This window comes from Coregonus lavaretus (assembly GCF_964263955.1).
Source record: "Coregonus lavaretus genome assembly, contig: HAP1_SCAFFOLD_4063, whole genome shotgun sequence".
In the NCBI taxonomy this organism is placed as follows: Eukaryota; Metazoa; Chordata; class Actinopteri; order Salmoniformes; family Salmonidae; genus Coregonus; species Coregonus lavaretus.
In genome coordinates, this window is record NW_028160592.1 from 1 (window position 1) to 23,455 (window position 23,455).

The 23,455-nt window shown below is 42.9% G+C and overlaps 1 protein-coding gene across 1 annotated transcript in view; it reads left to right on the forward strand.

Annotated features, from left to right (window-relative positions):
- Positions 1-12,548: 12,548 nt before the first annotated feature.
- The window catches only part of LOC311121646 (TOX high mobility group box family member 2-like), a gene marked incomplete at both ends in the record, with an annotated part of 35,431 nt that continues 24,524 nt past the window's right edge, over positions 12,549-23,455 (forward strand). The window contains one exon of the mRNA XM_084196107.1: positions 12,549-12,812. Within this exon, the coding sequence (XP_084052233.1) occupies positions 12,549-12,812 (264 nt within the window). The remainder of the gene's footprint in view (positions 12,813-23,455) is intronic.

The window sequence follows — 23,455 nt, forward strand, 5'->3', positions numbered from 1 at the left end:
TAATGGCAGTCTTAATGTGTTTTTGTAGGCCTTTCACAAAACCAAGGCTGAGTCCCAAATGACACCCTATGTTGTGCACTACTTTTGACCAGGGCTCATTGGGAATAGGGAATATGGTGCCATTTGGGACGCAGCCACAGTTGTTGATAAGGAACCAGTTGGATAAAACATGTCACAACAGGCGTGATGGAAACAGAACATTTGCCCGTAAAGTTTCCAAATGTCAACAAAACTAAATGCGCTAGACAAGGTAGGATCTTTTTATGTCAGTAAAATTAATTATACATTACATTACAGTCATTTAGCAGACGCTCTTATCCAGAGCGACTTACAGTTAGTGCATACATTATTTTATTTTCATACCCCCTGTGGGAATCGAACTCACAACCCTGGCGTTGCAAACGCCATGCTCCATCAACTGAGCTACATCCCTGCCGGCCATTCCCTCCCCTACCCTAGACGACGCTGGGCCAATTGCGTGCCGCCCCATGGGTCTCCCGGTCGCGGCCGGCTACGACAGAGACTGGATTCGAACCAGGATCTCTAGTGGCACAGCTAGCACTGCGATGCAGTGCCTTAGACCACTGAGCCACTCGGGAGACTTGAGAAATTATGTGAGAAATGGCGGTGGAAACGCCTTTATGCAAAATTATTTACGTATTAACCATCATATCGAAGTAATCTTGGAGTCATGCAATGATATTATGTGGTTAAAAATGCGATTGAAACCCATTTAGCATATTTTTGATTAGGTAGATGAGAATTTTACCGCAAAAGTTATTTTTAAGTCAATTTGATGGAAACACATCTCAGGTGGGAAAATGCACATATTGTTTTAAAGCTGATTTTAGAATATTCGAATGAAAATCTGTCGCTAATTGAATGGAAACCTAGCTTATGAGATGATAGGCTAGCTTACTAACTACTAGTTTCACTTCCCTTAGACTTTAACATGAATAGCATCACATTAGATTCACAGCTTTTAGCTCAAAGCAGGTAAATACATCCTAGTCAAATCAAGCTTTATTTATACAGCACATTTCAGACATGGAATGCAACGCAATGGGCTTTACAGGAAGAAACTATGAAAAAAATATGAAAATAAAAGCTGAAATATGTATTACACAACAAACACAAGATAAAAAACTAAAGATTTTAAGATATTTTTTTAATATGTCCCCAGTTTCGGCCCCCCTCAGGTTCTCTGGCAGGCTATTCCAGAGGCTGAGGACATAGTAACTAAAGCCTGCCTCTCCATGCCTCTTGGTTCTAGGCTTTGGGATAGTTAAAAGGCCAGTGCCAGAGGACTTGAGGGACCTACTGTTATTGTATGAAAAGCCTACCTCAACCCAATCAGAAATCGAGAAATGCGTTCTTTCTGTTTAAACAAACTATTGGTAGAATTAATGTTCAGGTGTAATTTTATGAATTATACACTGAGGGTACAAAACATTAGGATATTATTGAGTTGCACCCCCTTTTGACCTCGGAACAGCCTCAATTTGTTGGGGCATGGACTCTACAAGGTGTCGAAAGCATTCTACAGGGATGCTGGACCATGTTGACTCCAATGCTTCCCACAGTTGTGTCAAGTTGGCTGGATGTCCTTTGGTTGGTGGACCATACTTGATATACACAGGAAACTGTTGTGTGTGAAAAACCCAGCAGCGTTGCAGTTCTTGACACACTCAAACCGGTGTGCCTGGCACCTACTACCATACCCTGTTCAAAGGCACTTCAATATTTTGTTGTGCCCATTCACCTTTTGAATGGCACACTTACACAATCCATGTCTCAATTGTCTCAAGGCTTCAACATCCTTCTTTAACCTGTCTCCTCCCCTTCAGCTACACTGATTGATGTGGATTTAACAGGTGACATCAATAAGGGATCATGGTTTTCACCTGGATTCACCTGGTCAATCTATGTCATGGAAAGAGCAGGTGTTCTTAATGTTTTGTCCACTCAGTATATGTATGTACTGTGTGTGTCTGTTGTGTCGTTCAGTTGTGCTTGTGACATCTTCGTGGAATTGAGTCGTGAAGGGGCTATATTAGAGAATAGGGTGTGTTTGGGACGCAGCCATAGAGTCTGTGTACAATCATGTCTGAGGAATAAGTGTCTCATTCACAGTGGAGAGATGTCCCCTCCCTCTGCCCCTTGTAAAACAATGGCACCAGAGGTCCAAGCCTCATGTGTTTGCCACACGTTCTCAGCAGATGTGCCCAGCTGTGCCCATCGCCAATACACAGCCACATTGACTATTGACTCCAGGCCCGGGAGACTGAGAAAATAGGGAGACACTGAAGAACACAGTTACATCATGGTGGAAATGCTCGCTATTGTTGTGACACACAAACGTAGGTCAACGTGCACACGCATGTATGCATGCATACACAAACACACACACCATCCCCCACCCATCAGCGCTGTACACCAGTAGAAAACAGTCCTTTACTGGTGACAGTGTACAAACAATCATCAGTATAATACACACGTCTGTGTCCACACGACCGTCCTGTCAGCGTCTTCATTATTATTTCCCACAATTACCTTTAAATGATTAAAGATCCATCCACCAACTGTCTTGTTGTTGTTGTTGTTAATATCCCTGATAAAAAACACAACAACAACACAATCAGCCTTCCGTCAGTCAGAATCAGAAACAACAGCATCATTGTCTTCACACTACACCAGCATTGATCCTCACACTACACCAGCATTGATCCTCACACTACACCAACATTGATTTTCAATGTGAAAACAGTGAAACTGGGATAGAAATCAATATAAAAGAGCTGGAACAATGCGCTGATGTCATTGGATTTGTTTATCCGTGATATGCGGTGCACGGAACTCATCTTCTGCGTACCAATTGGCACCCTATTCACTACATAGTGCGTTACTTTTGACCAAGGCCCATAGAGAATAGAATGCCATTTGGGACGTATCCATCAACTAACTATACAGCAGCAGTGGCCCTGTTAAGCCTAGCAGAAGAGACAACGCAACCAATGAATAAAGTTAAAAAGATTCCTCCTCTGAAGAGACATGGCTGATCTCTATTTGAAGAGACATGGCTAATCTCTATATGCAGAGACATGGCTGATTTCTATATGAAGAGACATGGCTGATCTCTATATGAAGTGACAAGGGGGATACTGCAGATATAATATGTGTGCCAAATGTCATTTTGTAATGCTAAATGGCTCCTGTCAGGCAATGAGTTTGATTATGGTCCTCATTTGAAATGTTGAAATCATCTCTCCCCCCTCTCGCTCCCTCCTTCTCTCCCTCCTTCTCCTTCTCTTTCTCCATCCTTCTCCTTCTCTCCCTCCTTCTCTTCCTCCCTCCTTCTCTTTCTCCATCCTTCTCTTCCTCCCCCCTCTCGCTCCCTCCTTCTCTCCCTCCTTCTCCTTCTCTTTCTCCATCCTTCTCCTTCTCTCCCTCCTTCTCTTCCTCCCTCCTTCTCTTTCTCCATCCTTCTCTTCCTCCCCCCTCTCGCTCCCTCCTTCTCTCCCTCCTTCTCCTTCTCTTTCTCCATCCTTCTCCTTCTCTCCCTCTGTCTCCTTCTCTTTCTCCATCCTTCTCCTTCTCTCCCTCCTTCTCTTCCTCCCTCCTTCTCTTTCTCCATCCTTCTCTTCCTCCCTCCTTCTCTTTCTCATCCTTCTCTTTCTCCCTCCTTCTCTTTTTCCATCCTTCTCTTCCTCCCCCTTCTCTTTCTTCATCCTTCTCTTCCTCCCTCCTTCTCTTTCTCCATCCTCTCTTCCTCCATCCTTCTCTTCCTCCCTCCTTCTCTTTCTCCATCCTTCTCTTCCTCCCTCCTTCTCTTTCTCCCTCCTTCTCTTCCTCCCTCCTTCTCTTTCTCCATCCTTCTCTTTCTCCATCCTTCTCTTTCTCCATCCTTCTCTTTCTCCATCCTTCTCTTCCTCCCTCCTTCTCTTTCTCCCTCCTTCTCTTCCTCCCTCCTTCTCTTTCTCCATCCTTATCTTCCTCCCTCCTTCTTTCTCCCTCCTTCTCTTTCTCCCTCCTTCTTTTCACCCACGTCAGTATCAGAGCATGTAACAATCTCTCTCTAAATGACTCCTCGAAACCAGAGCTTTGTTTCTTTTATCTGATCATTTGTTTACTTAGCATTTTTCTTATTGCATTAGCGAGGATCGTGCTTGAGCTTACACTGTTCTCACTGCGAAGCATCTGCACACAATCACTGTCGGAGGGCGTGAGCGTGTTAACTGAACTCACTCTCCACTGCATCATGTCTTGGCTAAGAATACAATAATGAACGCTTATTACATCTAGAATCTATTTCTGCTGGCTAAGCTAACATCTGCCCCCATCATTTCCCAATTCAAATTCATGCAACTTTATTTGTCCTTTATTTGCCCATGATCTTCGTTAATCACATTCTATTGTCTGCACAGTGTCTCCTATCTCCTCTCTGTGTTTAGTCTGGGAACGTTTGAACAACGTTTTGTTCCACTCCAGTGTACAGCAATAATGACCTGTTAGTGGTGGGCTAGCCCCAACCTCACTGAGCATCCTCTCCCAGTCAAATCAACATGTCATTAGAAGAGGGGAAACACAGAGAGACAAAGAGAGATAGAGAGACAGAGAGATAAAGACAGAGAAAGAGAGAGACAGAGAGACACAGAGAGAAACACAGAGAGACACAGAGAGAGACAGAGAGTCACAGAGAGAGACGCAGAGAGAGACAGAGACACAGAGAGAGACAGAGAGAGACGCAGAGGGAAACACAGAGAGACAGAGAGAGAGACAGAGACACAGAGAGAGACAGAGAGAGAAACATAGAGAGAGACAGAGAGAGAAACATAGAGAGAGAGAGAGAGAGAGAGAGAGAGAGAGAGAGAGAGAGAGAGAGAGAGAGAGAGAGAAAGAGGAGAGAGAGAGAGAGAGGAGAGAGAGAGAGAGAGAGAGAGAGAGAGAGAGAGAGAGAGAGAGAGAGGAGCGACAGGGACAGAGACAGAGACAGAGACAGAGACAGAGACAGAGACAGAGTTGTTTGTTTATTATTTGATAAACCCCACACCATGTAACCCCAGCATGTTGTGCAATAACTCAGGCTTGAAATTAGCCACTCCTGTGGCAGCCTTCTATCTTTGCCAAATGCATTAGTACGCCACTCAGAACTCATGCCACATGGGTTAAATGCAAATTGTATAATTTCTGACAGCCAATCAAATCAGAGTGACTCCACGACCCGGGAGTCCTGTTTCGTAACAAAATGCCTGATCAGATGACAATGACCTCGTGACCTTGGACGAGGAGTGAGATGTTGGTAGACAAGAAGGAAGAGACAAGAGGGGGAGACAGACAAGAGGGGGAGACAGACAAGAGGGGGAGACAAGAGGGGGAAACAAGAGAGGGAGACAGACAAGAGGGGGAGACAGACAAGAGGGGGAGACAAGAGAGGGAGACAAGAGGGGGAGACAGACAAGAGGGGGAGACAAGAGGGGGAGGCAAGAGAGGGAGACAAGAGGGGGAGACAAGAGGGGGAGACAAGAGGGGGAGACAGACAAGAGGGGGAGACAAGAGCGGGAGACAAGAGGGGGAGACAAGAGGGGGAGACAGACAAGAGGGGGAGACAAGAGGGGGAGACAAGAGCGGGAGACAAGAGGAAGAGACAAAACATAAAAGGAGAAACCATTAGAATTAGGATGGTTGTTTAAGTCCATGCTCATTTAGCAGTCAACTCCTTTCTCTAGGATGTAATGGACCTTATTAAGAATTTCTATCTTTCATGGCCTTTCATTCTTTAGATTTTTTTTTTTTTTTCTTTCCTTCTTTCTTCATTTGAGTCTCTCTACAATAGGCATTTCGGTATTATTTGCGTTGATAGCATTGCGGGGCATTGTCGCATCCAAAATAGCCGTAGCCAGCAATGGAACAACTAGCTAGCATTTTGCAGCTATTATTCCTGAGATGAGCCCATGACATTGTGTTGGGGCTGGAGCAATGCCTCACTTTCAACCAAACAGAAACTGAGAGCCGTGGTTTCAGATTCCACAAATTTCCAAATAGTAACAGAGTGACGGATAAATAATGAAGCTAGTCTGTCTGTTTGGAGACAGAGAGAGCGAGAGAGAGAGTGATAGGATGGGATGGGATGGGATAGAATGGGGGGCTGAGGGGAGGAGGGAGGTGTAGGATGGAAGTAATTCTAGAGAGGCTCTTTGTGGTGTGCTGATATCCCTGACATGATATTGTAGCAAAATAACACAACTGATGGCTGTAATTAAAGCCTATATTAGAGCTGAGAGAGAGGGTGTGGGGGGGGGGGGGGGGGGAGAGAGAGAGAGAAGAGAGAGAGAGAGAGAGAGAGAGAGAGAGAGAGAGAGAGAGAGAGAGAGAGACAAAGTGAGAGGATTGTCCACAGATTGAGCTGTCCAATTAGGACACACACAAGTAGACATCCTCTCTTGCTTCTCTATGAACTTACATGATGTGTGTAGTGGCTGTGCACAATTATTACCATTAAAGTTATGTGAGATAAAGTCATACTATGCATCATTGAGTTCTTAGATCACATGCAAAGCATGACATCACCCAGTCATTGAGAAGGATTGTTCCATATCGTCATTTATTGTAGGGTCCATTATTTCCTTAGAATTTTGCTGAATATCTTCAAATGGAACAGACCACCCTCTAAAGTAAACAGGGGTGATGATATCCTCCTCTAGTATTGTCCATGGCATCATTTACCAGACGTAGTATTCCTATGAGGAGAATGAAAACGGATGAGGAACCCAAATTCTTCCCCAAGATAAACCTCCCTTCCCTCCTCCGTTCTCTTCTTAGAAACAGGCCGTATGGAAGCGAGAGATAACTCTGACTTTGTTTTCTGGGCTCAGGGTGGGGTTTGGGGTGGAAAGAGGAAAGAGGAAAGAGGAAAGAGGAAAAGAAGGGTAGAAGGGATGTGTAAACATAAATCATAATTTGACAAACCTCATATATAATTATCTTTATAATTATTATTTATTATCATATATAGTTATCTTCCCCTCTGACTCACCTAGTTACTGAGGTGTATATAAGAACAAATATATAGTAAATACTGCTGGAAACTGGAAATGGCCTGAATTTACTGTGGTGGGTCCCATTCCACCTTAAAGTATATTTCCTTTATTCTTTTGCATATATGTATTACCACATTGTTTGCGGAAATGGAGTATATTTTGATGTGATTTCTTTATTTAATTATTAGAGTGCCATGCATCTTCAGGAATGCCCAGCCCACATGGGCTTATAAGACACTGTATTCCTAAAATTATATGTCCGAAGATATAATAATATGACTTCAAATCATTAGCTAGATATCATTTGTGACACAGAAGGCCTTGACTACTGAAGGCAGCCTGTTCAGATAAGTCCCATTCGATGAGCCCAGCTAGTTGAAGCAGCATTGTGGAAAGTTAGCTCAGTGCCAACAAAGATAACCTGGAACGCTTCCCAATCGATGATATTTTCCCTCTCATTCCATCCCCACACCAACTGTCTGTTCATCTGTTTCTCTTAAATGAAAGGTGCATTAAAATGTGCGCCAAACTCTCTGAAGACCTCCACTTTGAGAAACAGTGGAGGTGCCTTTGTTGGAGTCGACGCCGTACAAGGAGGACAGACTCTGGCCTATATGAGCCCTCAAACACATACGTACAGATGTAGGATCTTAATTTGATCACCCTGTTGTAGGAGAACATTTTAAACTTGTTGTGTATTTGATGTTTAAAAAGGCTTCTGAAGTTTCTAATTTCCACTTAGAAATTTCAGACTTGATCTTGCATTACGAAAAATGCATCAACCCCTACAAAAATGTCCACATAATAATTCACATTTCCTGTTGCTGCAGGATTATTTTTCTGCTGTAGCAAACTGACTCAAATTAAGATCCTACATCTGTATATATATATATACAGTGGGGGAAAAAAGTATTTAGTCAGCCACCAATTGTGCAAGTTCTCCCACTTAAAAAGATGAGAGAGGCCTGTAATTTTCATCATAGGTACACGTCAACTATGACAGACAAATTGAGAAAAAAAAATCCTGAAAATCACATTGTAGGATTTTTAATGAATTTATTTGCAAATTATGGTGGAAAAAAAGTATTTGGTCACCTACAAACAAGCAAGATTTCTGGCTCTCACAGACCTGTAACTTCTTCTTTAAGAGGCTCCTCTGTCCTCCACTCGTTACCTGTATTAATGGCACCTGTTTGAACTTGTTATCAGTATAAAAGACACCTGTCCACAACCTCAAACAGTCACACTCCAAACTCCACTATGGCCAAGACCAAAGAGCTGTCAAAGGACACCAGAAACAAAATTGTAGACCTGCACCAGGCTGGGAAGACTGAATCTGCAATAGGTAAGCAGCTTGGTTTGAAGAAATCAACTGTGGGAGCAATTATTAGGAAATGGAAGACATACAAGACCACTGATAATCTCCCTCGATCTGGGGCTCCACGCAAGATCTCACCCCGTGGGGTCAAAATGATCACAAGAACGGTGAGCAAAAATCCCAGAACCACACGGGGGGACCTAGTGAATGACCTGCAGAGAGCTGGGACCAAAGCAACAAAGCCTACCATCAGTAACACACTACGCCGCCAGGGACTCAAATCCTGCAGTGCCAGACGTGTCCCCCTGCTTAAGCCAGTACATGTTCAGGCCCATCTGAAGTTTGCTAGAGTGCATTTGGATGATCCAGAAGAGGATTGGGAGAATGTCATATGGTCAGATGAAACCAAAATAGAACTTTTTGGTAAAAACTCAACTCGTCGTGTTTGGAGGACAAAGAATGCTGAGTTGCATCCAAAGAACACCATACCTACTGTGAAGCATGGGGGTGGAAACATCATGCTTTGGGGCTGTTTTTCTGCAAAGGGACCAGGACGACTGATCCGTGTAAAGGAAAAAATGAATGGGGCCATGTATCGTGAGATTTTGAGTGAAAACCTCCTTCCATCAGCAAGGGCATTGAAGATGAAACGTGGCTGGGTCTTTCAGCATGACAATGATCCCAAACACACCGCCCGGGCAACGAAGGAGTGGCTTTGTAAGAAGCATTTCAAGGTCCTGGAGTGGCCTAGCCAGTCTCCAGATCTCAACCCCATAGAAAATCTTTGGAGGGAGTTGAAAGTCCGTGTTGCCCAGCAACAGCCCCAAAACATTACTGCTCTAGAGGAGATCTGCATGGAGGAATGGGCCAAAATACCAGCAACAGTGTGTGAAAACCTTGTGAAGACTTACAGAAAACGTTTGACCTGTGTCATTGCCAACAAAGGGTATATAACAAAGTATTGAGAAACCTATGTTATTGACCAAATACTTATTTTCCACCATAATTTGCAAATAAATTCATTAAAAATCCTACAATGTGATTTTCTGGATTTTTTTCCCTCATTTTGTCTGTCATAGTTGACGTGTACCTATGATGAAAATTACAGGCCTCTCTCATATTTTTAAGTGGGAGAACTTGCACAATTGGTGGCTGACTAAATACTTTTTTTCCCCACTGTACATACGGCATTGTTCAGATTGGACTTTTAAAGGGGAAAGGGGGAAGAGTATGCATTAGCTGGAGTATACCATGGCTCTGTATACTATACATGCAATCTCACTCTGAATAGAATATGAATGATTTATCCTGCAACTATTCAGTAGGGAATGTCCTTGATATTTACATTTGATCATCAAGGGCATCCGACTAGGCTCCAGAGAAATGTAACATGTGACACATATTATTCACTAGCCCTCTCTTACGGAATTGAAAAAAGCAAAGGATTTGATTTGATTGGAAGAAGTGTTTTTCTACTACGGACAAACAAAACACATTGTCCATGGTCAATGAACATGCCCTTTGTACTTAAGATATAACATAAGCTATAAGATACTTAAGATATAACATAAGCTATAAGATACTTAAGATATAACATAAGCTATAAGATACTTAAGATATAACATAAGCTATAAGATACTTAAGATATAACATAAGCTATAAGATACTTAAGATATAACATAAGCTATAAGATACTTAAGATATAACATAAGCTATAAGATACTTAAGATATAACATAAGCTATAAGATACTTAAGATAAGTGATGACTGTGCAAAGGGCCTTTTATGGTTTAAGTTCTGTCAAGGCTTAGAAGAATGTCTGGTTAAGACTGAGGCTGTGTACCAAATAGGGGTAAAAAAATAGTGCACTATGAAGGGAATAGGGTGTCCTTTGGGACATAGCCTCAATCTTAACAGTACCTAGTGTCTAACCTCATTGTGAAAGATCATGGAGATGTGAGTTCTCCCAGAGGATTCAACGAGGGACTCCCTTCACACAATGGCTCCAATGTTTACAACAGACAAGTTAGTTTCCTTCCAACAATTATGAGGGAAATTCAATCTCCGGAAATGTTTGTTTTCTTGTCCACTAGACCAAACAATTACACAATCTCCAAAGGTTTACAAAAACATCTGTCTTCAAAGGACAATTTAGAAAATTAATATCCATATCCACTAGTTGCGAGGGAATGAAAGCGTGTTTAAGTGTTGTGTTCGTTCAATGTCTACATCCCTCCTTTACAATAAGTAATAAATTGCAATTGCAAGTTCGTTGGTCGTGACCAGATTGAGGCTGGTTTCTTTGTGCCTATTTTTCAGTTTATGTCTTTCATTTGCTGTAGTGGTTATTTAGGATTATACCCAGTTTAATGCATTGGATTCTTTGATCATTTCAGTAAAAGCTATTGGTGGTGGGCTGACTTAATATGTTCTAGTGTTTCTTAACATTACACATAGTTCAATGCATTTGATTATTGGATGATTTTGGTAAATGTTGCACAGTAGACTGGTGATGGGTTGACATTAAGTCATTGTGCCTTACTACAGCGCTTACAGGGAGGGGGGAAAAAGGATTTGATCCCCTGCTGATTTTGTATGTTTGCCCACATAAAGAAATGATCAGTCTATAATTTTAATGGTAGGTTTATTTGAACAGTGAGAGACAGAATAACAACAAAAAAATGCAGAAAAACGCATGTCAAAAATGTTATAAATTGATTTGCATTTTAATGAGGGAAATAAGTATTTGACCCCCTCTCAATCAGAAAGATTTCTGGCTCCCAGGTGTCTTTTATACAGGTAACGACCTGAGATTAGAAGCACACTCTTAAAGGGAGTGCTCCTAATCTCAGCTTGTTACCTGTATAAAAGACACCTGTCCACAGAAGCAATCAATCAATCAGATTCCAAACTCTCCACCATGGCCAAGACCAAAGAGCTCTCCAAGGATGTCAGGGACAAGATTGTAGACCTACACAAGGCTGGAATGGGCTACAAGACCATCGCCAAGCAGCTTGGTGAGAAGTTGACAACAGTTGGTGCGATTATTCGCAAATGGAAGAAACACAAAATAACTGTCAATCTCCCTCGGCCTGGGGCTCCATGCAAGATCTCACCTCGTGGAGTTGCAATGATCATGAGAACGTTGAGGAATCAGCCCAGAACTACACGGGAGGATCTTGTCAATGATCTCAAGGCAGCTGGGACCATAGTCACCAAGAAAACAATTGGTAACACACTACACCGTGAAGGACTGAAATCCTGCAATGCCCGCAAGGTCAAACTTACAAAATCAGCAGGGGATCAAATACTTTTTTCCCTCACTGTACAGTAGCTAGCTATCTACTACGTTTCAGTTATTTACTTAAATAGAGTAAAAAAGAGCTCTCTGAGAATAATTTTTTCTTTGGCTTTGCCCTGTATTCTCTGGAAGGATTTTCTTGAGATAAATGACCACTCCAGTGCAGAGGATGACAGCCTCTGATATTGAATTGATTTCTGAAATGTTGCAGAACTGACTTTTTTATGTATACGCCAAGACATGAATCATAAAAATTCGATTAAAAACCCCTTGAATGGCTGACACCTGAATATTATTTGTGATGATTAACTTGACTCAGTCATTACAAAGGGAGTCAAGTCAGAGTGCCTCAGACAAAATTGCTATTTCATTCCCCATTGAATTTCCCAGGTATTTATTTTATTTTTTTCCCCCTTTAGAATTCAGAATCATATTGTTCCTTATTGCTGCACACAGCAATATGGACCTATTGATAGTACAGCAATACACAGATATGCATACTGTTATTCTGAAAACATGGAAACAAATGATATACAATATTTAATGTACATTTACTGTATTCAGATGTTTGAAAGCTCATGTTACTGTTATGCAGTAGTCTCTTTAAACATGAGAAGCATATAGGTAGGGTGTAATTGGGGACTGGGGGTGGAGTATGTTTTTTTTAGGGAGGTGACCCTTTATCATTGTTATAACTACCATCCCTGGGGTGGGGGGTGGAGGGCACCATTTCCTCATTAAATAATTGACTGTTCTCAAAATGACCTCTCCCCCACACCTCAACCTACACGTTACATCAATCATTCACTGCTCATGGCTAACCTACCTATAAACTACACATACAGTAAAATACACTATCTCACATCATCTCCCTCTCTGCTTGTCCTTCCAGAGCTATTCCGGACAGGGAGGAGGAGGCGGCGGTGGGAACGGTGCGGGGGACGAGGACTACGAGATCCCGCCCATCACCCCTCCTAACCACGCCGAGCCTTCCCTGCTCCACCTGATGGACCCAGAGTCGGGCTACCTGTGCCACTCCCTAGGGGCCCACCACAATGGTATGATCAACCCGTACTCCTACCCGGAGCTGCCCGCCCTCATGATGTCCAATATGTTGGCCCAAGACGGCCACCTGCTCTCCAGCCAAATGCCATCGGTGAGTCCCCCACAAGCTGTTTGCTTAGATACCACACCTGGGTTCAAATACTACTTGAAATCATTTAAAATACTTAATCTGTGCTCGATTTAGTTTGCCTGTTGCAATGGAGCTAGCAGACAAGTTCCAAAAATGCAAACTCAGCCCACCTGGCACACCAGGCAGCCTTAAGCAAACACTCAAAGTATTTGAAAGACTTCAAGTATTATTTGAAGCCAGGTCCGTCTGATACTGATTCACCCACTCCATCATTTGGTGGTACCAACGACTGGTGGTCAGAGGGTTGTGTTCGTTGTCACTTGCCTGAGGAGACTAGTATGTCTAAGAAAGATTGAGTTTGAAACAGATACAGTTTGAAACGATTTTCTCAAAATGGGCATTTCAGCAAATTGTTTGGATGAGAACATAGATGGTTTGGCTCTAGGGAAAGCATAGCGTTTTTTTGTTTAGACTGCCAACTCTTCTGGTTTGTAACTTTTTGAATAGTAAAATGTTACATTAACAACACAGGCTATGTAAATCATTTCTCTGTTCATTTCATATGACATACAACAATATTCATGCAATATCAAGAGGAAGGCAAAGTAAGGGATTGCCCTGTCAGCTCTGACACACAAAGGTTTGTGGGTAAATCCATCATTTTCAAACATCCAATATGAATACACTGATTGCTATACTGCATGAATACAGCCTCACTCAGCCTTTTTACACAAACTGCTTCAATGTGCCACAAATTGTCATCCTTAGCCATAATTGTATTCATGAGAAAGGCAGGAAATCGACATTGTTTCCATGTGTCTGGAATGAGATCATTCTCTATAAAACAGTCAAATACATCCCAAATGGCACCCTATTCTCTATAAGGTGCACTAATTTTGACAAGGGCTCATAGGGCTCTGGTTAAAAGTAGTGCACTATATAGGGAATAGGGTGCATTTTGGGACGCATGGAACATCCACTGTATACACCATCAGAATATCGAAACTGTCTACATAGAGAGTAGAGACAATTTTATGTACCTGGTCAGAGAAAGAAAGTGTCATTTTAACTGAGAAAATTAAATCTACATTTTTATACAGAAACTGTATAGAGACTGAGAGTTCAAGGTATTAACTTAGGACCACTATATCTGACTGTATACTTGGTCATATCACCAATACACATAATTATGGCTTTGGAAATGGCATCTGCACAAAAAAAACAAATATCAGCTTTTCTATTACTATGGAACGTATTATCCAGACAGTAAATATGGATATTTGATTTTTCACAAAATAATGATGGTTTCCTTTGAATGATGGTGTCTTTTGAGAGTCCAATGTATCCATAGAGAGGACATGGAGGGGTTTTCATTGCTACACTACACTCAACAGGACAAGACATTTAAGCATTCAAGAGTTTAAGTGTCTTTGGGTCTTTGAAAAGCGCTATATAATAAAGTATTATTTATAAAGTATTATTATTGTATTATTATTATTATTATTATTATTATTATTATTATTCACAGCCATACATGTCTTCCACTTATAGCAATGGCTGCATCTTATTTGACCCATACAGATCATCCAGTTCGTCAATATACAGTTGAAGTCTGAAGTTTACATACACGTTAGCCAAATACATTTAAACAAGTTTTTCACAATTCCTGACATTTAATCCTAGTAAAAATTCCCTGTTTTAGGTCAGTTAGGATCACCACTTTATTTTAAGAATGTGAAATGTCAGAATAATAGTAGAGAGAATTATTTATTTCAACTTTTATTTATTTAATCACATTCCCAGTGGGTCAGAAGTTTACATACACTTAAGTTTACATACACTGGTATCATTGCCTTTAAATTGTTTAACTTGGGTCAAACGTTTCGGGTAGCCTTCCACAAGCTTCCCACAATAAGTTGTGTGAATTTTGGCCCATTCCTCCTGGCAGAGCTGGTGTAACTGAGTCAGGTTTGTAGGCCTCCTTGCTCACACACGCTTTTTCAGTTCTGCCCACAAATGTTCTATAGGATTGAGGTCAGGGCTTTGTGATGGCTACTCCAATACCTTGACTTTGTTGTCCTTAAGCCATTTTGCCACAACTTTGGAAGTATGCTTGGGGTCATTGTTCATTTGGAAGACCAATTTGCGACCAAGCTTTAACTTCCTGACTGATGTTTTGAGATGTTGCTTCAATATATCCACATAATTTTCCTTCCTCATGATGCCATCTATTTTGTGAAGTGCACCAGTCCCTCCTGCAGCAAAGCACCCCCACAGCATGATGCTGCCACCCCCGTGCTTCACGGTTGGGATGGTGTTCTTCGGCTTGCAAGCAGACCCCTTTTTCCTCCAAACATAACGATGGTCATTATGGCCAAACAGTTATATTTTTGTTTCATCGGACCAGAGTACATTTCTCCAAAGAATACAATCTTTGTCCCCATGTACAGTTGCAAACCGTAGTCTGGCTTTTTTATGGCGGTTTTGGAGCAGTGGCTTCTTCCTTGCTGAGCGGCCTTTCAGGTTATGTCGATATAGGACTCGTTTTACCGTGGATATAGATACTTTTGTACCTGTTTCCTCCAGCATCTTCTCAAGGTCCTTTGCTGTTGTTCTGGGATTGATTTGCACTTTTCGCACCAAAGTACGTTAATCTCTAGGAGACAGAACGCGTCTCCTTCCTGAGCGGTATGACGGCTGTGTGGTCCCATGGTGTTTATACTTGCGTACTATTGTTTGTACAGATGAACGTGGTACCTTCAGGCGTTTGGAAATTGCTCCCAAGGATGAACCAGACTTGTGGAGGTTTACAAAAAAACATCTGAGGTCTTGGCTGATTTCTATTGATTTTTCCATGATGTTAAGCAAAGAGGCACTGAGTTTGAAGATAGGCCTTGAAATACATTGACAGGTACACCTCCAATTGACTCAAATGATGTGAATTAGCCTATCAGAAGCTTTGTCTGCTAGATAACACCATGATTATATGTCATGTATATGTTTGCCACGAACACGTGATACACGCCAGATTGTATACATACAGATATGTATACATACTCATGTACACGGTATTGTTTCGAGGGCAAGGAGAGTATTTGAATGTGATTTATCACTATATAGTGACTTATCACTATATTCATGTGACTTCACATCTGGTGTATACTGTATATTAGTGTTGGTGTATATATTAGTGTTGGTGTATGTAGTTGTATATATTGGTGTATATATTAGTGTTGGTGTATAAAGTTGGTGTATATATTGGTGCATATATTAGTGTTGGTGTATATAGTTGTATATATTGGTGTATATATTAGTGTTGGTGTATTTAGTTGTATATATTGGTGTATATAGTAGTGTCGGTGTGTATAGTTGTATATATTGTTGTATATATTAGTGTTGGTGTATATAGTTGTATATATTGGTGTATATATTAGTGTTGGTGTATATAGTTGGTGTACATATTAGTTTTGGTGTATATAGTTGGTGTATATAATGGTGTATATATTAGTGTTGGTGTATATCGTTTTTTTGGTTACAGCTCATTAAGTACGCGCCGGAGGGGATGGCTGCCATCTTATGGACTCTTAACCAACCGTGCTATTTTGTGTGTTTTTTCGCATTGTTTGTAACTTATTTTGTACGTAATGTTGCTCGTACCGTCTCTTATGACCGAAAATAGCTTCTGGACATCAGAACAGCGATTACTCACCTTGAACTGGACAAATAATGTTTCTTTAATGAGTCGGACGAGAGGGATTTGCTCCAGACAACCGACAGGGCCCTCATCCCCGTCATTCGCAATAGAACGAAAAGGAGATATTGCGGAAGGAGATCGGGGTGCTTGGTAAGGAGCCGGTGACGAGTGGCTAATCTGCCTTTGCCATCGATACTATTGGCCAATTTACAATCGTTTGATAATAAAGTGGACGAACTACAGGCACGAATATCCTACCAACGGGATATTAAAAACTGTAATATCTTATGTTTCACCGAGTCATGGCTGAACGAAGACATGAATAACATACAGCTGGCGGGTTATACACTGTATCGGCAGGATAGAACAGCAGCATCTGGTAAGACAAGGGGTGGCGGTCTATGTATATTTGTAAACAACAGCTGATGCACGATATCTAAGGAAGTATCAAGGTTTTGCTCGCCTGAGGTAGAGTATCTCATGATAAGCTGTAGACCACACTATCTACCAAGAGAGTTTTCATTTATATTCTTCGTAGCCATCTATTTATCACCACAAACCAATGCTGGCACTAAGAACGCACTCAATGAACTGTATACGGCCATAAGCAAACAGGAAAACGCTCATCCAGAGGCGGCGCTTCTAGTGGCCGGGGACTTTAATGCAGGGAAACTTAAATCCGTTGTACCTCATTTCTACCAGCATGTTAAATGTGCAACCAGAGGGGAAAAAACTCTAGACCACCTTTACTCCACACACAGAGACGCGTACAAAGCTCTCCCTCACCTCCATTTGGCAAATCTGACCATAATTCTATCCTCCTGATTCCTGCTTACAAGCATAAACTAAAGCAGGAAGCACCAGTGACTCGGTCAATAAAAAAGTGGTCAGATGAAGACTATTTTGCTAGCACAGACTGGAATATGTTCCGGGATTCTTCCGATGGCATTGAGGAGTACAGTCACTGGCTTCATCAATAAGTGCATCGATGACGTCGTCCCCACAGTGACTGTTCGTACATACCCCAACCAGAAGCCATGGATTACAGGCAACATCCGCACTGAGCTAAAGGGTAGAGCCACCACTAACCCGGAAGCTTATAAGAAATCCTGCTATGCCCTCCGACGAACCATCAAACAGGCAACGCGTCAATACAGGACTAAGATCGAATCGTACTACACCGGCTCCGATGCTCGTCGGATGTGGCAGGGCTTGCAAACTATTACAGACTACAAAGGGAAGCACAGCCGCGAGCTGCCCAGTGACACGAGCCTACCAGACGAGCTAAATTACTTCTATGCTCGCTTCGAGGCAAGTAACACTGAAACATGCATGAGAGCATCAGCTGTTCCAGACGACTGTGTGATCACGCTCCCCGTAGCCGATGTGAGTAAGACCTTTAAACAGGTCAACATTCAGATTACCAGGACGTGTACTCCAAGCATGCGCTGACCAACTGGCAAGTGTCTTCACTGACATTTTCAACCTCTCCCTGTCTGAGTCTGTAATACCAACATGTTTCAAGAAGACCACCATAGTCCCTGTGCCCAAGAACACTAAGGTAACCTGCCTAAATGACTACCGACCCGTAGCACTCACGTCTGTAGCCATGAAGTGCTTTGAAAGGCTGGTCATAGCTCACATCAACACCATTATCCCAGAACCATAGACCCACTCCAATTTGCATACCGCCCCAACAGATCCACAGATTATGCAATCTATATTGCGCTCCATACTGCCCTTTCACACCTGGACAAAAGGAACACCTATGTGAGAATGCTATTCATTGACTACAGCCCAGCGTTCAACACCATAGTGCCCTCAAAGCTCATCACTAAGCTAAGAACCCTGGGACTAAACACCTCCCTCTGCAACTGGATCCTGGACTTCCTGACGGGCCGCCCCCAGGTGGTAAGGGTAGGTAACAACACATCCGCCACGCTGATCCTCAACACGGGGGCCCCTCAGGGGTGCGTCCTCAGTCCCCTCCTGTACTCCCTGGTCACTCATGACTGCATGGCCAGGCACGACTCCAACGCCATCATTAAGTTTGCCGATGACACAACAGTGGTAGGCCTGATCACCGACAATAACGAGACAGACTATAGGGAGGAGGTCAGAGACCTGGCCGTGTGGTGCCAGGACAACAACCTCTCCCTCAATGTGGTCAAGACAAAGGAGATGATTGTGGACTACAGGAAAAATAAGAGGACCGAGCACGCCCCCCATTCTCATCTACGGTGCTGTAGTGGAGCAGGTTGAGAGCTTCAAGTTCCTTGGTGTCCACATCACCAACAAACGAACATGGTCCAAACATACCAAGACAGTCATGAAGAGGGCACGACAAAGCCTATTCCCCCTCAGGAGACTGAAAAGATTTGGCATGGGTCCTCAGATCCTCAAAAGGTTCTACAGCTGCACCATCGAGAGCATCCTGACTGGTTGCATCACAGCCTGGTATGGCAACTGCTCGGCCTCCGACTGCAAGGCACTACAGAGGGTAGTGCGTACGGCCCAGTACATCACTGGGGCCAAGCTTCGTTCCATCCAGGACCTCTATACCAGGCGGTGTCAGAGGAAGGCCCTAGAAATTGTCAAAGACTCCAGCCACCCTAGTTGATAGACTGTTCTCTCTGCTACTGCACGGCAAGCGGTACCGGAGCACCAAGTCCAAGAGGCTTCTAAACAGCTTCTACCCCCAAACCATAAGGCTCCTTAACATCTAATCAAATGGCTACCCAGACTATTTGCATTGCCCCCCCCCCCCCCCCGCCCCCCCTTTTACGCTGCTGCTACTCTCTGTTTATTTTTATTTTTTTTAAATCCACCTTTATTTAACCAGGTAAGCCAGTTGAGAACAAGTTCTCATTTATAACTGCGACCTGGCCAATATAAACCTATGTATAGTCACTTTAATAACTCTACCTACATGTACATATTACCTCAATTACCTCGACTAACCGGTGCCCCCGCACATTGCCTCGGTACCGGTACCCCCTGTATATAGCCTCGCTATTGTTATTTTTACTGCTGCTCTTTAATTATTTGTTACTTTTATTTCGTATTTTTTTGTATTGTATTTTTTTGTGATTTTTTTTGTATTCTTTCTTAAAACTGCATTGTTGGTTAAGGGCTTGTAAGTAAGCATTTCACTGTAAGGTCTACACCTGTTGTATTCGGCGCATGTGACAAATAAAAATTGATTTGTTTTGATTTATAGTTTTATACACTGCTCAAAAAAATATAGGGAACACTAAAATAACACATCCTAGATCTGAATGAATGAAATAATCTCATTAAATACTTTTTTCTTTACATAGTTGAATGTGCTGACAACAAAATCACACAAAAATGATCAATGGAAATCAAATGTATCAACCCATGGAGGTCTGGATTTGGAGTCACCCTCAAAATTAAAGTGGAAAACCACACTACAGGCTGATCCAACTTTGATGTAATGTCCTTAAAACAAGTCAAAATGAGGCTCAGTAGTGTGTGTGGCCTCCACGTGCCTGTATGACCTCCCTACAATGCCTGGGCATGCTCCTGATGAGGTGGCGGATGGTCTCCTGAGGGATCTCCTCCCAGACCTGGACTAAAGCATCCGCCAACTCCTGGACAGTCTGTGGTGCAACGTGGCGTTGGTGGATGGAGCGAGACATGATGTCCCAGATGTGCTCAATTGGATTCAGGTCTGGGGAACGGGCAGGCCAGTCCATAGCATCAATGCCTTCCTCTTGCAGGAACTGCTGACACACTCCAGCCACATGAGGTCTAGCATTGTCTTGCATTAGGAGGAACCCAGGGCCAACCGCACCAGCATATGGTCTCACAAGGGGTCTGAGGATATCATCTCGGTACCTAATGGCAGTCAGGTTACCTCTGGCGAGCACATGGAGGGCTGTGCGGCCCCCCAAAGAAATGTCACCCCACACCATGACTGACCCACCGCCAAACCAGTCATGCTGGAGGATGTTGCAGGCAGCAGAACGTTCTCCACGGCGTCTCCAGACTCTGTCACATCTGTCACGTGCTCAGTGTGAACCTGCTTTCATCTGTGAAGAGCACAGGGTGCCAGTGGCGAATTTGCCAATCTTGGTGTTCTCTGGCAAATGCCAAACGTCCTGCACGGTGTTGGGCTGTAAGCACAACCTCCACCTGTGGACGTCGGGCCCTCATACCACCCTCATGGAGTCTGTTTCTGACCGTTTGAGCAGACACATGCACATTTGTGACCTGCTGGAGGTCATTTTGCAGGGCTCTGGCAGTGCTCCTCCTGCTCCTCCTTGCACAAAGGCGGAGGTAGCAGTCCTGCTGCTGGGTTGTTGCCCTCCTACGGCCTCCTCCACGTCTCCTGATGTACTGGCCTGTCTCCTGGTAGCGCCTCCATGCTCTGGACACTACGCTGACAGACACAGCAAACCTTCTTGCCACAGCTCGCATTGATGTGCTATCCTGGATGAGCTGCACTACCTGAGCCACTTGTGTGGGTTGTAGTCTCATGCTACCACTAGAGTGAAAGCACCGCCAGCATTCAAAAGTGACCAAAACATCAGCCAGGAAGCATAGGAACTGAGAAGTGGTCTGTAGTCACCACCTGCAAAACCAGTCCTTTATTGGGGGTGTCTTGCTAATTGCCTATCATTTCCACCTGTTGTCTGTTTCATTTGCACAACAGCATGTGAAATTTATTGTCAATCAGTGTTGCTTCCTAAGTGGACAGTTTGATTTCACAGAAGTGTGATTGACTTGGAGTTACATTGTGTTGTTTAAGTGTTCCCTTAATTTTTTTGAGCAGTGTATATTGGTGTATATGTTAGTGTTGGTGTATATAGTTGGTGTATATATTGGTGTATATATTAGTGTTGGTGTATATAGTTGTATATATTGGTGTATATATTAGTGTTAGTGTATATAGTTGTATACAGTACCAGTCAAAAGTTTGGACACACCTATTCATTCAAGGGTTTTTCTTTATTTTTTATATTTTCTACCTTGTAGAATAATAGTGAAGACATACATTTGGTTAAGGTAGGGGGATTGTGGAGGCCAGGTCATCTGACGCAGCACTCCATCACTCTCCTTCTTGGTAAAATAGCCCTTACACAGCCTGGAGGTGTGTTGTGTCATTGTCCTGTTGAAAAACAAATGATAGTCCCATTAAGCCCAAACCTGATGGGATGGTGTATCGCTGCAGAATGCTGTGGTAGCCATGCTGGTTAAGTGTGCCTTGAATTCTAAATTCTAAATCACAGACAGTGTCACCAGCAAAGCACGCCCACACCATAACACCTCCTCCTCCATACTTTACGGTGGGAAATACACATGTGGAGATAATCCGTTCACCCACACCGCGTCTCACAAAGACATGGCAGTTGGAAACAAAAATCTCATGTCCATTGCTCGTGTTTCTTGGCCAAAGCAATTGGTGTCCTTTAGTAGTGGTTTCTTTGTGACAGCACTGGAATAAACTTTTCAATAATATGGACTTGATATTTTACCAAATAGGGCTATCTTCTGTTCATCATAGGTACACGTCAACTATGACAGACAAATTGAGGGAAAAAAATCCAGAAAATCATATTGTAGGATTTTTAATGAATTTATTTGCAAATTATGGTGGAAAATAAGTATTTGGTCAATAACAAAAGTTTCTCAATACTTTGTTATATACCCTTTGTTGGCAATGACACAGGTCAAACGTTTTCTGTAAGTCTTCACAAGGTTTTCACACACTGTTGCTGGTATTTTGGCCCATTCCTCCATGCAGATCTGCTCTAGAGCAGTGATGTTTTGGGGCTGTCGCTGGGCAACACGGACTTTCAACTCCCTCCAAAGATTTTCTATGGGGTTGAGATCTGGAAACTGGCTAGGCCACTCCAGGACCTTGAAATGCTTCTTACGAAGCCACTCCTTCGTTGCCCGGGCGGTGTGTTTGGGATCATTGTCATGCTGAAAGACCCAGCCACGTTTCATCTTCAATGCCCTTGCTGATGGAAGGAGGTTTTCACTCAAAATCTCACGATACATGGCCCCATTCATTCTTTCCTTTACACGGATCAGTCGTCCTGGTCCCTTTGCAGAAAAACAGCCCCAAAGCATGATGTTTCCACCCCCATGCTTCACAGTAGGTATGGTGTTCTTTGGATGCAACTCAGCATTCTTTGTCCTCCAAACACGACGAGTTGAGTTTTTACCAAAAAGTTATATTTTGGTTTCATCTGACCATATGACATTCTCCCAATCCTCTTATGGATCATCCAAATGCACTCTAGCAAACTTCAGACGGGCCTGGACATGTACTGGCTTAAGCAGGGGGACACGTCCTACACTGCAGGATTTGAGTCCCTGGCGGCGTAGTGTGTTACTGATGGTAGGCTTTGTTACTTTGGTCCCAGCTCTCTGCAGGTCATTCACTAGGTCCCCCCGTGTGGTTCTGGGATTTTTGCTCACCGTTCTTGTGATCATTTTGACCCCACAGGGTGAGATCTTGCGTGGAGCCCCAGATCGAGGGAGATTATCAGTGGTCTTGTATGTCTTCCATTTCCTAATAATTGCTCCCACAGTTGATTTCTTAAAACCAAGCTGCTTACCTATTGCAGATTCAGTCTTCCCAGCCTGGTGCAGGTCTACAATTTTGTTTCTGGTGTCCTTTGACAGCTCTTTGGTCTTGGCCATAGTGGAGTTTGGAGTGTGACTGTTTGAGGTTGTGGACAGGTGTCTTTTATACTGATAACAAGTTCAAACAGGTGCCATTAATACAGGTAATGAGTGGAGGACAGAGGAGCCTCTTAAAGAAGAAGTTACAGGTCTGTGAGAGCCAGAAATCTGGCTTGTTTGTAGGTGACCAAATACTTATTTTCCACCATAATTTGCAAATAAATTCATTAAAAATCCTACAATGTGATTTTCTGGATTTTTTTTTCTCAATTTGTTGTCATAGTTGACATGTACCTATCATGAAAATTAC